This window comes from Ictalurus furcatus, chromosome 10, assembly GCF_023375685.1.
Source record: "Ictalurus furcatus strain D&B chromosome 10, Billie_1.0, whole genome shotgun sequence".
Taxonomy (NCBI): domain Eukaryota; kingdom Metazoa; phylum Chordata; class Actinopteri; order Siluriformes; family Ictaluridae; genus Ictalurus; species Ictalurus furcatus.
This window is the reverse complement of record NC_071264.1, coordinates 21754313-21769449: the sequence shown is the minus strand read 5'-3', so window position 1 is coordinate 21769449 and position 15137 is coordinate 21754313. Positions and strand designations below refer to the sequence as shown.

Sequence of the window (15137 nt, the reverse complement as noted above, 5' to 3'; positions counted from 1 at the left end):
AACACTTTTACTATGTTGTGTAAAATTAATAAAAGTAAATAAATGTACTGTGGTCAGATGCGATCAGGTATCTAGTTCTAGCTAGCAAGCATTATATTAGCCTAACAATATACTACAAAAAGCAGTAGGATTTTTCTGGAGAGGATTACATTTTATTATGAATTGAAATTAACTTGCTGTATTTGAGAAATGTTTCAAATGTTAGCTAATGTGAAGAGAATTCTTTATGTATTAATCGATAAAAAAATCCAACCATCCATCCTATTTTCTATACCGCTTATCCTACTGGGTTGCAGGGAACCTGGAGCCTATCCCAGGGGGCATGGGGCACAAAGCGTGGTACACTCTGGACAGGGTGCCATTAAATCACAGGGCACATACACATTCACACACCCATTCATACACTATGGACACTTTGGACATGCCAATCAGCCTACCATACTTGTCTTTGGACTGGGGAGGAAACCAGAGTACCCGGAGGAAACCCCTGCAGCACGGGGAGAACATGCAAACTCTGCACACACAGGGTCGTGGCATGAATCGATTCCCCAACCCTGGAGGTGTGAGGTGAGCATGCTAACCACTAAGCCACCGTGTGCCCTTCGATTAAAAAAAAAAATTCAATTTGATTATAGATGAAAACATCATCTAGATCTTTGCTTTAGTGGACTTAAAGCAGGAAGAACAGAAGAAATAAAGAGCCATGTTCAAAGTTCACACACCTGGCCCCTATGTTCACAAGCCACTAGCCTCCTCAGTGCAGAATGCTGGCGTTGAAATCACTCCCCTCAGATTGAAGAGGAGATTATCACTCTTGCTCGTGTTGTTCGCTGACAGCCAGAGTCTAGTGCCATTACTTCGACATGATTACAGAGAATGGATGAGTGCACTTCCACTCTTCCTCTTCGCAATGACTTGGTCAGTCTGTGTCAAGCTGTTCAGTCACAACCTATTGGAGTCTGCTTACTCCTTGGAGTCTGTCTCTTGATGAACTAGTGTATATTTATATTAAATGTAAGCAAAGTAGAAACTGTTTAAAGAGCAGATTCTCTGATGGAATAGTGCTCTAACTTATGAGTGCATTCTGGTTTTTCTGGGATGCAGCCTTATAGAAATCAGGATGCGGATCTAGATATCTAATGAGGAAACCAGAGGCGATAGTGGTATGTAACAAATACCTGAGATGACCTGAGGAAGAAATCTTGGAAGGAGCCAAACTCAAAAAGGAACTCATCCTCTACTGGATGGCAGGCTATAAATACCAGATAATGGGATTATACATCATTAAACCATAGTTATAGAAAAGTAAAGTTGAACAGTACTAAGTGTGATGAATGTATGCCTACCTGAACTACTAGGTTTTCAACCTAGACTTAAATATTAAGACATAACAAGGAGACAGTTCCAAAGCTGTGGGGTTTATAAGAAAATGCCCCCCCCCCCCTTCTAGATTTCAGTATTTTAAGTACAGAATATCATAATATACCTGCATCTTTTGTTTGAAGCAGGCATGGTGGATCATAATAGATCAAAAGTTTGCTCAGTTACAGTGGAGTGAGATTTATTCAGTGCTTTATACGTCTTTACATTTACATTTATGCCATTTGGCAGATGCCCTTATCCAGGGTGACTTACAGAAGGGCTTTGAAGTCAGTAAATACATCCTGATACTTCACTAGTTTCACTAGGTCAAGGACAAAGAGTACTATTCGTCTAAAAAAAACTCTGCTGGAAAGATAGCACAGTACAAAAACTCAGAGACAACAAAATGTGTATTTATTTATTTTTAGTAACAAACTGCTAATTGAAGTACTCCATGAAGAGCTAGGGCTTTAGTTGTCATTTGAAGATAGCCAGTGACTCAGCTGACAACTTGGGGAACTTTGTTCTACCATCTAGGTACCAGAACAGAGAAGAGTCTTGATGCATACCTTCCTTGTACCCTGAAAAATGGTGGGTCCAGTCTAACAGTGCTAGAGGTTTAGAGAGAGTGTAGTGCAGTTCAGGGTATGATAAGTGCTTTAAGGTGTGTGGGTGCTGATCCATCTTGTAATGTATCCTGTAAGTTGCTTTAGATGACAGCTTCAGTAAGAAGAAGTGACTGTAAATGCATACATTGTCTAATGTCCCTTACACATTCCTCGAGTTTATTAAGCTGGCGTCTGTCATCTGGCTTGGCTGGAACGCAACTCAGAGCTGTATCAGCATAGTAGTGGAATCTAATGAATCTAATACCATGTTTACAAATGTAATTTGTAGGTAGCATATATAATGAAGAAGTGGCCCTAGATTAAACATTATTCTGTAAGCATAGTGAAGTCACCATTATTTACAAACTGATTATGGTCAGTCAGATAAGGTCTGAACCAAGAAAGAACTGTTTCCTTAACTCCAACATAATGTTGGAGTTAAATCTGGAATAATGTGGTTGATGGTATCAAAAGCTGCACTAAGATCAAGTACTCCAAGCAAGGAGACACAGCCCTGTTTGACACCCAGTAGTAGGTCATTTACTACTTCAAGCAATGCTGTATGAGTACTGTCATAAGGTCTAAACCCTGACTGAAATATTGAATGTATGTAATTCCTATTCAAGTATGAACATTGCTGCTGAGCTACAGTACAACCTTTTCTAGGATCTTGGAGATAAGGGGGAGGTTTGATGTTGGTCTATAGCTTGACATTGGACAAGGGTGAAGGTCAGGTTTGGTAAATGCTAGTTTAAAAGATTTAGGTACACGCTAAGTGATGAGTTTATAATGTTTTAACAGATGTTCAGTTGCTTGTGGTAGTATTAAAAAAGAGAAGGTTACAGATCTAGGACACAAGTTGATGATTTTGAGAAAGAAATCAGACAGATTAATTTCGGATGCTGGATTGGGATAAATACTTTGTTGATATATATATATATTTTACTTTGAATGAATACTCTGAATTTTCTCATGATTAAAATTTTGTCATGGAAAAAAATAAAAAGTAATCACCACAATATGCTGCTGGTATTCAGCATTAACACCTACATAGACAACTTATAATCTGATACTCTTAGGAAACTTGGCTAATATCCTACAATTACATACTGTACACAATAGCTGCTGATGCTATTAATGGCTATTTTCAGGAGTCTTCTCTAACCAGAGCAGTTGCGCAAGGCTTCTCAGTGGGTGCCTTACTGAGTGGTATTCCCAAGTGTGTAATCCATTATTAAAAGCTATCAGGTCCTCCTGTGACTATTTTAGGCAGGCAACTTGCAATTGTCTAATGATATACATTTCCAGTAGTCAGCATTTCCAGTTTTTCCCATCATCCTCACTCAATCGATCTCTTCATGCATTGATTTCATCTCTGTATTCCTCTACCTCTGATCCTCATCCTAGGTTCTCCTGTTCCACGATCAGACATATGGGATCCACTATGAGTACACAGTGTCTCTGAACCAGTCTCAGGAGAGCAACGCAGACATTCCCAAAGAACCTGAGCACCTCTACCTGTGGACTCACAGCAGCTGGGAGGATTGCAGCGTGCACTGTGGAGGAGGTACAGGCTAATTAAAAAAAAGCCAAACAGATCTAATGCAAATCAGTGTCAGAGTTAGAAATAGTATGCAAAGCATGCTTTTTCATTGACATGCACATTTCATAAAATAGTGGGTTTCGATACTGTCTGGAACTGTGGAACTGAGGTCTCATTTATCAACATATATACAGTGCCCTCTACTAATATTGGCACCCTTAGTAAATATGAGCAAAGAAGGCTGTGAAAAATTGTTTAAACTTTTGATCTTTTGTTGAAAAAATTCACAGAAATACTCTGCTCTCATAGATATCAAACAATTGCAAACAAAACACAGGTTTTTGTTAAATATAGGTGTGCAACAGTTATTGACACCCTTTTAGTCAATACTTTGTGCTACCTGCCTTTGCCAAGATAACACCTCTGAGTCATCTCCTATAATGCCTGATGAGGTCACAGAATCTCTCCAGATCCTTCAAATTCCGAGGTCCACACTTGTGGGCTCTCCTCTTCAGTTCACCCCACAGGTTTTCTATGGGTTTCTAGTCATGGGACTGGGATGGCCATGGCAGGACCTTGATTTTATGGTCAGTAAACCATTTTTGTGCTGATGTATGTTTTGTATGTTTTGGATTATTGTCTTGCTGGAAGATCCAACCACAACCTATTTTAAGTTTTCTGGCAGAGGCAGTCAGGTTTTCATTTAATATCTGTGGATATTTGATAGAGTCCATGATGCCATGTATCCTAACAAAATGTCCAGGTCCTCTGGCAGAAAAACAGCCCCAAAACATTAAAGAGCCACCACCATATTTAACTGTGGGCATGAGGTACTTTTCTATATGGATACTTCTCAAAACCACCTCTGGTGTTTATTGGCAAAAAGCTCTATTTTGGTTTCATCTGACCATAGAACCCGATCCCAAGTTCCAGTAGTGTCTGGCAAACTGAAGATGCTTGAGTTTGTTTGTGGATGAGAGTAGATGCTTTTTTCTTGAAATCCTTCCAAACAACTTGTAGTGATGTAGGTGACTTCGGATTGTAGTTTTGGAGACTTTCTGACCCCAAGATGCAACTAACTTCTGCAATTCTCTAGCTGTGATCCTTGGGGATTTTTTGGCCACTCGAACCATCCTCTTCACAGTGTGTTGAAACAATATAGACATATGTCCAGTTCCAGGTTGATTCATAACATTTCCAATTGACTGGAATTTCTTAATTATTGCTCTGATGGTGAATGGTGGATTTTCAATGCTATTTTCTTATAGCCACTTCCCATTCTGTGAAGCTCAACAACCTTTTGCCGCACATCACAGCTATATTCCTTGGTCTTACCCATAGTTATGAATGACTAAGGGAATTTGGCCTATGTGTTACCTCATATTTATACCCAGGTGAAACAGGAAGTCATGGTTGAACAATTTCCTGTTCCTAGTCACCCAGGTATACTAGAAGATTTAAAATATCAATGGGAAAATATATTTTTCTCACATGAATTCATAGGGGTGCCAATACTTGTTGCACACCTATATGTAACAAAGACTTTTTTTTTTGGACAAACCTGTGTTGTGTTTGCAATTGTTTGATATCCATGAGAGCAGAGTATTTTTGTGAATTTTTTTAACAAAATATCTAAAGATTAAACAATAAAGACACTTTTTCATAGCCTTCTTTGCTCCTATTTACCAAGGGTGCCAATATTAGTGGAGGGCACTGTATGTGTAGGTTTATGCATAAATTGTGAATACACACGTTTCTTTGCTTAGAATATGATTATCAAGTTATTCTTGTGTGTCAGGATGTGTGCATATTTATATCTGTTCCTGACCACAAACCCCTAGTGGTAGAAAAGTGTAATCATGGGTAAACTGATTATGAGGATCTCCCATACCAATTATTGTCAATCATGTCAGAATAATTTACCGATTAATTATTGATGATGGTGCTCAGAACACAGTGCAGACAGGCACAGACTTTGTTTGCCCATTGCAATTTCAGTTGATCACTGTCTGCAACACTTTTAAAGATGCCAACAAAATGCAACAATAGCATTCCCATGCACAGTCAAGTCTAATCTAATCTAGGGTTTTGGTATGTTGAAGTATGGGAGAGAGGCCTGGCATATCCCATAAACATCTATGCTAACAATGATATGTTGAACACGCATTCATATCGTTAACGTCACAATGCATTACATTTCCAAATGTCATTGCCGGTTTCCAAATGTTATTGGGACAATAGACTGCACTCATGTAGCCATAAACTCATGCTTTTAAAGGAAAGTTGTTTATAATGTATGGTAATTTGTGGGCATTTCTTTATGTAATTGTGTGTGGTCATGTCCGAGCAGAGCAATTCAGAATGTGTAGGATTTATGAATGTCTGCTGAGGTGTGATAAACATCTGCATGTGTGATCAATTTTCTAGTTCACACAATGATGCACGGAATAAAACTTGTTCTACGCATGCTTTGATAAATGAGTGAGGTCGTTTAGTTGGCACAGCAGTCAGCTCAAGCTAAGTTATTTGCATGTGCTGCCATTAGGAAAAGGAGCCATGAACAAAGCCATTAACAGTGAATCAATGGTTCATGGTTGAAACATATGCTGCAACTGGAGCAAACTGTATGGAAGCTAGCTGGATTGCTAATGCATGACCTATCTCTTTTGCAGTGCATACTTATTGTTTGTGACTGTATTGGTGCTTTGTGCTGATCATGAAGGGTTTGAAATGAATCAAATCAAAAAATACTTATATTGTTTCACCAATCATTCTATGGTTTAGTGATTTCTGCTTAATTTTAGCCTGTAGGTTCTCACCCTTGGGGTCATGACTCCATGGATTTCAGGCTGTGTCCTACTGCAGAAGCATCTGCTCTAGCTGAAAAGCTCATTAATTAATGAGCTTTATGTGATCATATACAGTGAAATTGCATATTTATGATATTCTGACTGTTATTACAGACATTTAGACAATATATTTACTAAAGCAGTGCAAGAAATCACAGAAAAGAATGCTCCAAGCCCTGATATGCACTTTATGCTTATGGAAAAAAAAAAATGATGTGAAATGCATTATGTGATCCAGACTAAACCAACAAACCCATTTGCTAGCATTTATTTATGGGAAGCATGAAATGTGGGTCCATAAAATGGGGACACTGGCCAGAAAAGTCTGACAATTCTTTATTATCAGAGTCTGATAACAAATGTTCTTATTTTTCTGCTCCTATTCTAATTCAGCACTGCTGGTTTGCTGTTCTTCACAAACTGATATAAAAAACTTAATGTGAAGTACCACAAAGTCTCTACCTTCTCACTTACAGCTGACTGAAACAGTATATTATTTATGGGGAAGGGCAAAGGAGTAGGGGAAAGAGCACCACAGTGGTTTGAGGCTTTGTATATGTTTTGCTTCCTCATAACTGAATAATATGAACATAGCAAATCTGTTGTTATTTTATTGGAATTTAGCTAGATGTCTAGTTTCCTCCCTACTACCATTATATTACTGTTGCTATAGTTATGCCTCGGGGCATTATCATACTCTTTTCTTATAGCTTGAACCCTATAATTCCTTCATTACTGTGTAAATCAGTGTTTTTCTTATTTTTGTATTATGAACCAGAATAGTTATTTAATGCACCTGAACATTACATAGTACCAATTTTACATGGATCAGTGGCAATTTTAAATTAGCAAAAGAGAAGAATGTCTCTGGTTAGTCGATAGTCACGTTTTTGCCAGTTGCTAAGCAAAAAAGAAAAATAAACACACAGCACTCCTAGGTTTTGTGTTTGGTCTGGTGGTTGCAACTTTTTTTCTTATTCAGCTGGTCTTTACCACTTAGGAAATGCTTGGCAGAATATGTGATTCATGGGTTTCGGATTCATTTTCCTTCACAAAGCTGCTAATTGATTCTCACATACACTTACACATCTGTTCCTTCCAGTGGTTCAGTAACAAATACTGGATAAGATGCACTATTGCAAATCGCCTAAATGGCCTATGGATTGAGAATTACTTTTGGTGCTCCACAGCTTAGAGTTAAACAGATTCTCACTTTGGTAGATGAAAACTTCACCAACATTCTGTTCTCTCAACAACTTTACTACACAGTCAAATTTCTTTTTATTTTTTAGGGATATTTGCTGATAGCAACGTATATGACTGAATCCCAATTTGCACTAAACATATGTTCTATTTTTTGTAAAGAAAAAGGACATACATTTTTGCGTGTAGCAAGAGTATGCAAGGACTGGAACATATTAACGTCATGTAATTGAAGAAAACGTTGTTGCCTAGTTGCGCACATTGTCACTGTAAACAAACTCCTTGTGGCATTTTAGCTTGTCTTCATTCATTATTCTTTATATAAATGATACTATATAATTTAATTTACTATTCCCTTGATTTATTTCTCCACATTTCATTTACACCTCTCTAATATGCGTCCTTGAATTCGGAAAAAAGAAAACCATCATAAAACTCCTCTTCCAAGAAGCCCACAAAATAAAAATCTAAACTAAAATAAATAAAAATCTAAATTAAATAAACAGTAGGTACAAATAAAATACTTGCATGAACATCAATTAATATGCCTGGTGGAGAAGTCAGGTAATGAATAGAATCTTATTCAAGTTACTGTTGTTTGTTGTTTAAAACATCGACATTTAATCATCTACATTTACATTTACATTACATTTATTCATTTAGCAGATGCTTTTATCCAAAGAGTCTTACAAATGAGAGAATACAAGCAAAGCGATATATCAAGCAGAGAACAATACAAGTAGTGCTACCATACAAGATCCGTTAGTTGAGTTCCAGAAGAAGCAAAGTGCGCAGAGTGGAGGTGTAAGTGCCAGAGTAAATTTTTTTTTCTTTTTTTTTATATGGGTTGGTTATGTGTTCACGGATGAGGTGGGTCTTTAGCTGTTTTTTGAAGATGGTGAGAGATTCTGCGGTCTGGATTGAGTTTGGAAGTTCATTCCACCACTGAGGAACAGTTAGTTTGAATGTTCTTGAAAGGAACTTTTAGCCACGCTGAGTAGGTACTACTAAGCATCGGTCGTCATCTGATGTACGCATGTGATAATGTTTTAATCAGTAAGTAAAGTAAATTATTAAATAAGTTAAATGGAAATAAGTTACTCCAGTGATGCTTTATTAAGCAAGGATGTCTCTTTTTAACCAGTTTTTTATTAAAGGTGTCACACCTATTAATAAAAAACAAATATTGCACACATGCCATGCAATCAGAATCAAGAACATTCCCCATGATCATAGTGTAATATGCTTTCTAAGCATTATTTGAAGTTATAATGTCCAATAAATAGCATATAATTCATAGAGTTGCCTGCTTCTAAACATGTCCCATACTTGTCATTATTTGTAATATGTGTTCAAATTACTTTACTTGTATTTTTTTTTTTTTTTCAATACATGCAGGTTGTTAACAAAAAGTCCCAAGGGGATGTGCTGGGATTACACTGTTTGAGGCTCATGAGACATTATTAGAGTTGACAATCTCCTCTGAGTTCTAACCTACAATTTTCAAGTAACTTCCTTGTATTAGTGTATGTAATGTATATTTTACTGTATTTGATGCTTCCTCAATTACTACTGTAGATCTTACATCACTTAGACTGTGAGACAGAAATCTGCAATCTTTAAGGAAGTACCAATTCTTAATGTGGTCATAAGAATCAAGGAACAAGGAGAAAGGATGCTGGATCCACAATAGGATACATTCCTACTTTCCATTATTACAGTTAATTTTGTTCAATGGACTGCTTGTTGTATTTGAAAAATCAGATTTTTATAAAAATAGCAAAAAGTCTTCTCATACAGAGATGCTGCACAATGCAGCAGACAGTCATTCTGAAAAGACATGTCACTCTTCCCTGCGCCACCATTCTATTGGACTGAACCCCATCGGTGGAAAAGGCAGAAAAAGCTTCCATTGGAACTGAACAGAAGTCTTTGATCTGACAGTATCAGACAAAGGACATCTAAAACATCCGGTTTCACAAGAAACATTGCATATTATTCAAGAATTCCTCCACCTTCTCTATTTATTACTAAAGAAACACTCAAGTTTTTTCATGTGATCAAGTGCATGCATTAGTTTTAGTACATGTCTTTCTTATACAGTATTGAATGTTGGGAAAGCTGTCATCTTTAGCAAAGTGAGGAAATCAGGGTCAGTGATGAACTCTGACTCTGTGCAAACTCTGAGGTGTTTAATGACACCAAAAAGAGATTCCCAATCCATAGGCCATTTAGGCCATTTGCAATAGCACACCTTGTCCGGTGATTGTTATTGAACCACTTGAAGGAACAGATGTGTGTGAGCTTCGATTAGAAGCTTTGTGAAGGAAAATGGATCTGAGAGCACTTAACCTGTGTGTCACATGTTCTGTTCATGCATTTCCTCAATGGTTGAGAGAAAAGTCGTGTCGAAAAAAAAGTAGCCAGGGCATCCCTCAGACCAAGCACAACAACCTAGGAGTTCTGGCCGTTTATTTCTAGTGAGCATCAACTGACCAGAGACGTCTTGCTCATTTGCCAACATGGTCTCACAGCAATTGTCCAATAAAACACATTGTTATTGATTAATGTTAAGTTAGTCGTTGTCTGTAATGATCAGGTGCATTAAATATCAAGTTTAAGATCTTGTTAAATATGATTATGTACTCAAAATGAAAATCTGAAAGCAGAAATCTTGATGTCCTAAGACTGTCTGGCAAATCTTTTCACTTTTTTTTTTTTTTGACTCGTAATGCCCACTGGGTACTTTCTATGTCTATCTATCTGTAAATACGTCTTTTTATCCTTGCTTCTTTCTTTCCCTCCTGCCATCTTTAGTTCCTTGAATTTAATTTGAAACACTTCCCTCCTCCCTCCATCCCGCTCTCCCACCTTCCCTCCTTCTTCCCTTGAATTAATTTCAACTTCTTTTAACACTTCCTTCCTTCCCCTCTCTTTCATCCCTCCTTCCTTGAATTTAATTTGAATTTCATTTAAAACTTCCTTCCTCCCTCCCTCCATCTCTCCCTCCTGCCCTCTCTTTCCTCCCTCCTTCTTAGAATTGAATTTGAATTTCATTTTATGCTTACCTTCCTTCCTTCCATCCACCCATCCAGCTGTTCCTCTGGCAGGCATTGTTAACCAATCTCACTTGCTCTACATTTTAAAATGTCAAATAATGGTGATTCCTGTTCATATTTGTTGAGTTTCCTAATATGAACACAATTTTAACTAAAAGTATGCAAAGTATGTAATTTAAGATATACAGTCCCCTCAGAGAGTACTGGAACAGAATGGCTAATTCTTGTGTTTTTGCTATACACTGAAGAAATTTGGGTTTGAGATCAAAAGATTAATATGATGATAGATCAGAACCTCAGCTTTCATTTTCTGATATTTACATCCAAATGTGTTAAACAACTTACATGGCACATTTGGTGGCAGACCACCCAATTCTTAGGTGAGTAAAAATATTGGAACAGATTAAACACACTTAAAACTTGGTTGTATATCCCTTGCTTGCAAAAACTGCATCAAGTTAGTGAACCACTGACATCACCAAACTGTTGCATTCTTCTTTTGTGATGCTTTTCCTGGCTTGTAGTGCAGCTTCTTTCAGTTGTTGTATGTTTTGGGAGTTTTCTCCCTTCAGTCTCCTCTTCAGGAGGAGAAATTAATACTCAGTTGGCTTAAGGTCTGATGATTGATTGACTTGGCCAGTCTAAAACCTTTGACTTTTTTCACAGATAAAGTCCTTTGTTGTGTATTTTAGGTCATTGTCTTGAAGTATGATGAAGTTCCTCCCAATTAGATTGGATGCATTTCTCTGTAAATTGGCAGACAGAATGTTTCTGTCGACTTCTGAATTTATTCTACTGCTACCATCATGAGTTACATCATTGATAAAGATTGGTGAGCCCGTTCCAGAAGCAGCCATTCAAGCTCAAGCCATGACACTACCTCCACCATGCTTGGCCGATGAGCTCGTATGTTTTGGATCATGAGCAGATCCTTTCTTTCTATAAATCTTGGCCTTTCCATCACTTTGGTAGATGGAAAGTAGAGGTTAATCTTGGTTCCAGAAATTTATTTCTGTATTTCATTATGAATTCCAGTCTGGCCTCTGATTCTTGCTGCTGTTGCATCTTATACTGTTGTATGGCCTCTATATTTCTGCTCTCAAGGTCTTCTTCAACAGTAGATTGTGATTCCATCACCCACATGCTTTTGGGGGTTTTCCTCACAGCTCTCACAGTGTTTCTGTCATTGACTGCTGTTGTTTTCCTTGACTCCATGTCTGGTTGTTAGTACACCAATGGTTTCTTTCTTTTTCAGGACATTCCATATTGTTGTATTGGCTATGCAAATGCTTGTGCAATGGATCTGATAGATTTTTATTCTTTTCTCAGCTTCAGAACAGCTTGCTTTTCTCCCATAGACAGCTCTCTAATCTTCATGTTGGTTTATCCTTTTTAACAACAAATGCAGATTTCACAGGCGAAACCCAGGGCTCAAACCAAGAGTAGACATTCAGAGCTATTAATTATTTAAACAATCAATCTAACAGGCCACGTGGGCAACAGGAAACACCTGTCAGACATGTGTTCCAATATTTATGATCACTTGACAGATAGGTGGGCTCAAACTAAAGGTGCCAAGTTGTTTCATACATCAAGATTAAAATATCAGTTAATTAGAACAAAATTCTTATCTATCATCTCATATTCATCTTCTGATCTCAAACCCAAATGTCTTCAGGGTATAGCAAAAACACAAGAACTGGCCTTGCTGTTCCAACTATTGGAGGGGGCTGTAGCTAAAGAGAGTATTAACGAAAACAGGACACTACAGTGTGAAAATTTTGCTGAATGACTGGGGACAGAATTGGGGTAGATGTGACAATGAGTCAATCTATTTCTCCATCGTTAAAGGTGCAGTAAGTAATTTCTAGAAGGCAACTACAAATGACAGCATTTACTGGACCAGTTTGTCTGCAAAGTTTTTTAAGCCATTAAATTCTGTTTGCTGAACTTGTAATCCTTGAATTCTGGAGGATGGTTTTACTTTTTAGCATGTTTTTTGAAAGGAGTTGCTGTGTTCCCCTGTTGAATTACGCACATTGAGTGTCTAGCCAAATGCCATTTAATAATTCTCACAGGATCGGGGTAAAGTAACTTGTATTTTTGACACATGAATGAATGAGCTCTGACAGAGTGTGAAGTAAGAAGAGCCACCTGTGAAAACTCTCAGTCAGCCATTACAGACATTAGGACTCATATGTTATTACCTTGCATTATTTGAGTCTCACATTCCACTCAGTCTTTTTCCCCAGAATCAGTTTCATGGGGACTATGCTGCCTTCATTGACAATTCAAATGGTTCATTGTCTCCTTAATCTATGCCATCTTGTCTACTATGTTGATATCATGGCCTTACTAAGTGAAGAAGGTGGAAATAAGTGCAACCCTTATAATCTTATAATCAGAAACATGGGCTGGATTGGCCATGATAATATGGATGCTTATGACTTTGATTGACTTTGGTTGATGGAGTTGGTGATAGTGGTGGTTTGTTGGTTGTATAGAAAGCTTATTTCTCAGTACATAACTGATTCATCTGTAAATAATCAGTCTTTGGAAAGCCTAATAAACTCCAATTAGATTTTTTCAGGTAACAACATTAGCTTTTCCATCAAGCATTTAAAGTCTCTGTAACATGTGTCAAGTGCCACAAACCTCTAACAATTTAATTTCCTAAAACAATAAGGACACAAAGTAGTAAAACTTTTTTAGGGTGCACATTTTTTGGGGTTTATTACAGTCTCAGATGTTTGAAGAGAGAAGCGCTCCCTTGTTTGCTACTGCTTTGTGTTTACACTGCTAATATTATGCTGATTCTGCAAATCCTGGTCTGACCTATAAAGGTCAAAGAAACAACAGGAAGACAAATTGTCTTTAATCGTGTCCTTTATGATCTGTTTGATTTTTCCCTAACCTTTAATGTTTGTTGTTTCACTTTGGGTTTAACAGTTTAATTCCCTGTTTTATGTGTTTCTTTCCCAGGAGAAAGAAAGACAGTGGTTTCCTGCATAAGGATGGTTAATAAGACCATGATGCTGGTGAATGAGAGCTTCTGTCACCCAGAGAACCGCCCTGCACCTCAAGTTCGTCGCTGCAACACTCATCCTTGCCAATACAGGTGAGTGTAGTGCTCTAGTGAAGGGCATGATAGAATTAGTAGGAGTAGGACATGAATTGCCTATCTGTTCTTCTGATATTATATTATGTTATGATAAATAAATGACAGTTATGACAGATATGGGCCATGACTCCTTGATTGGGAGTGATAGGCGGAGGCTCCATGGCTCCTTAACTGGTATTGACAGGCAAAGAGTACACGCCACTTTGGTTGGTACTGACAAGCAGAGAAACCATGCGTCCTTGGTTGAGACTGACAAGCAGAGAGTCCCCGCCACTTTGGTTGGTACTGACAAAGGAGTAGTATGTCCGAATTCTCAGTATTCATACAACAGTAGGCGAGAAATACCCGGATGACCTACTGCTTCTGACTCGATTCTGCAATATGGATCCAGTGGACACTGTGGATACTGCGCTGTCCCATAACGGGACTGGCATGGAAGAGCCAACATGGCGGATATATTATGTCTGGACTGTATTCATACTACACACATATACTGATCAGTACATACTGTGTCAACGACCGAGCTGTATGTACTGAATCGAATGCAGTACATACTGTCATCTACTTTGCTGGAACTAACAGGCAGAGAGGTCACACTTCCTTCACTGGACTGACAGGCGGCTACACCACCTTGGTTGGGACTGACAGGCAGAGAGGCTACACCACTGTGATTTTATCCATTACTGAATCACTATCATCTGAGTAATATTTTGGATTGGTTTTTTATAACTGAATAAAATAAAAGCAGTTTTTGGTAGTAGACTGAATCGTTTGGCCTCTACTTTCATGTAAATTGAGCCCTGATGATATCAGAGCACTGTACTGTTGAAACACAGAAATGAAGACTGTGATAATTAGTTATAGTGTGCTATTTTTATTGGAGATCACATACAGCTGTGGATGTGGATTATGTCCAACTGTTGAGATGTATATGAATGGTGGAGCTCGTCGTGCCAAGTCTATGCTGATTTGGAGAGACACTCATGGGACAATATGGCTGAGGCAAATAACATTCCAGAGCTTCGTGAACAGAACTCAAATGAAACTTGGTCCAAGCATAACACATAGCAGCTCTGTTCTCATAAGCTCTGCATAGTGAGCACCTATGGAAAAGAATGGATTAGAGATCTGTTCCCATTATTGCTCAGAAATAATAATACTAAGGTCCATTTGTATCTGGATTCAAGCAGAGGACATTATTGAATCATCTGCTGTTGGTGAAATGAGCTCCCAAAGCGCACTGGTCTCGTTACACATCTTTTATTGGACCAGTGTGTGTCTGCAAAAAACAGATTTGTGTTTTACTTTTTTTATTTTTTTTATTTTTACAGTTAAGTTCTCGTTGTTGAACTTGTAATATCTGCCTTCTAACAGATGGTGTTGCCATTTATC

At 37.9% G+C, this 15137-nt stretch overlaps 1 protein-coding gene across 3 annotated transcripts in view; it reads left to right on the top strand.

The window, feature by feature from the left end:
* Nucleotides 1–15137, top strand: part of adamts17 (ADAM metallopeptidase with thrombospondin type 1 motif, 17) — a 154952-nt gene that overhangs the window by 116450 nt on the left and 23365 nt on the right. For all 3 annotated transcript variants that reach the window (XM_053635236.1, XM_053635235.1, XM_053635234.1), the window contains 2 exons: nt 3378–3537; nt 13607–13742. In XM_053635236.1, the coding sequence (XP_053491211.1) occupies nt 3378–3537; nt 13607–13742 (296 nt within the window). The remainder of the gene's footprint in view (nt 1–3377; nt 3538–13606; nt 13743–15137) is intronic.